The sequence below is a fragment of the Cebus imitator genome, unplaced genomic scaffold (assembly GCF_001604975.1).
Source record: "Cebus imitator isolate Cc_AM_T3 unplaced genomic scaffold, Cebus_imitator-1.0 Scaffold435, whole genome shotgun sequence".
NCBI lineage: Eukaryota > Metazoa > Chordata > Mammalia > Primates > Cebidae > Cebus > Cebus imitator.
The window spans coordinates 636,324-637,693 of NW_016107750.1; the positions used below are offsets into that span (position 1 = coordinate 636,324).

The 1,370-nt window shown below is 46.7% G+C and overlaps 1 protein-coding gene across 3 annotated transcripts in view; it reads right to left on the reverse strand.

The window, feature by feature from the left end:
* Positions 1-1,370, reverse strand: part of SEPTIN3 (septin 3) — a 24,603-nt gene that overhangs the window by 4,364 nt on the left and 18,869 nt on the right. For 2 of the 3 annotated variants that reach the window (XM_037731972.1, XM_017510307.2), the window contains exon 8: positions 969-1,068. In XM_037731972.1, the coding sequence (XP_037587900.1) occupies positions 969-1,068 (100 nt within the window). The remainder of the gene's footprint in view (positions 1-968; positions 1,069-1,370) is intronic. The other variant, XM_017510308.2, reaches the window with a different exon arrangement.

Below are 1,370 nucleotides of genomic sequence, written 5' to 3' on the forward strand. Positions count from 1 at the left end.
GAACCCAGGAGGCAGAGGTTGCGGTGAGCCGAGATCGCGCCATTGCACTCCAGCCTGGGTAACAAGAGCGAAACTCCGTCTCAAAAAAAATAAATAAATAAAATAAAATAAAATAAAATTGCCAGGTGCAGTGGCTCATGCCTGTAATCCCAGCACTTTGGGAGGCTGAGGCAGGCAGATCACCTGAGGTCAGGAGTTCAGACTAGCCTGACCAACATGTCAAAACTCTGTCTCTACAAAAATATTTATTAGCTGAGCATAGTGTGCGCCTGTGGTCCCAGCTACTCAGGAGGCTGAGGCAGGGAGAATCACTTGAACCCGGGAGGCAGCGGTTGCAGTGAACCGAGATTGTGCCACTGCACACCAGCCTGGGTGACAGAGTGAGACTCCGTCTCAAAAAAAAAAAAAATCTGAGTCTGAAATCAAGTTTCGCCACTAACAAGTTATGTGACTTTGGGCAAGGCTTTTAACCTGAGCTCTGGTGCTTGGTGCCTTATATTCTGAGAACAGGAGCATGTGCCCTCCTTCCTTCATAGGGTTATCATATTGAACGAAATCATTAAAGTGATTCCTTGACCACTTTCAGAACCATCAACACCCGCCCAAGGTCACATCCATTCATAATAAAATGGAAATGGCAACACCTGAACAACCCTCCAGCAGTTTGTCAGATCACATCTTCCTTCCTATGAAAACTTTCTCCAGGTTTTCCAGGTCTTACTAAACTCTCCATGTTCCGAACTCTTTTGATGCACCAAGTCAGTGCACCCAGTCAGGTGCTACATTGGTCTCTCGTTATTCCTGCCTGTAAGCATCTTCTCAATGAGACTGTAAGCTCCTTAAGGGCAGAATCTGGCTGGCATGCATTTCATATGTTCTGAGACAGTGCCTTGATCTATAGATGCTTAATAAATGGTGACTGGATAACTGATCAGCAACGAGTTCTTCAAGAAGATGCAATGAATTACCTTCGATGATCCCCCATGGAGTTTTTCGGCCAAGGACCCGCTTGCCATTCACTTGGTACTCCTTGTCACTTCCCACCACAGCAAACGGCATGCTCTCCTGCTGTACGGGACAGAAACACAAACCAGACAATGTGCACCATCATTCTCCAACAACCTGGGCATCCAGGAGCAGGACGACATATGGTCCTGTGGCCTTGAACCACACTCTTCTGATGCTCATTCAGAGATACTGCTGATGGCAAGGGCAAGGCTCAGCCGATTGAAAAGAGCACCACACTCAGAATCAGGAGCCCTGGGTTGAATCCCGATTGTACTACTACCCGGCTGGTTAACCTCGGGAATCAGCTCTCCTTCAGCTGCAGAGTGCTGCATCCATTTTTTTTTTTTTTTTTTTTTTTTTTT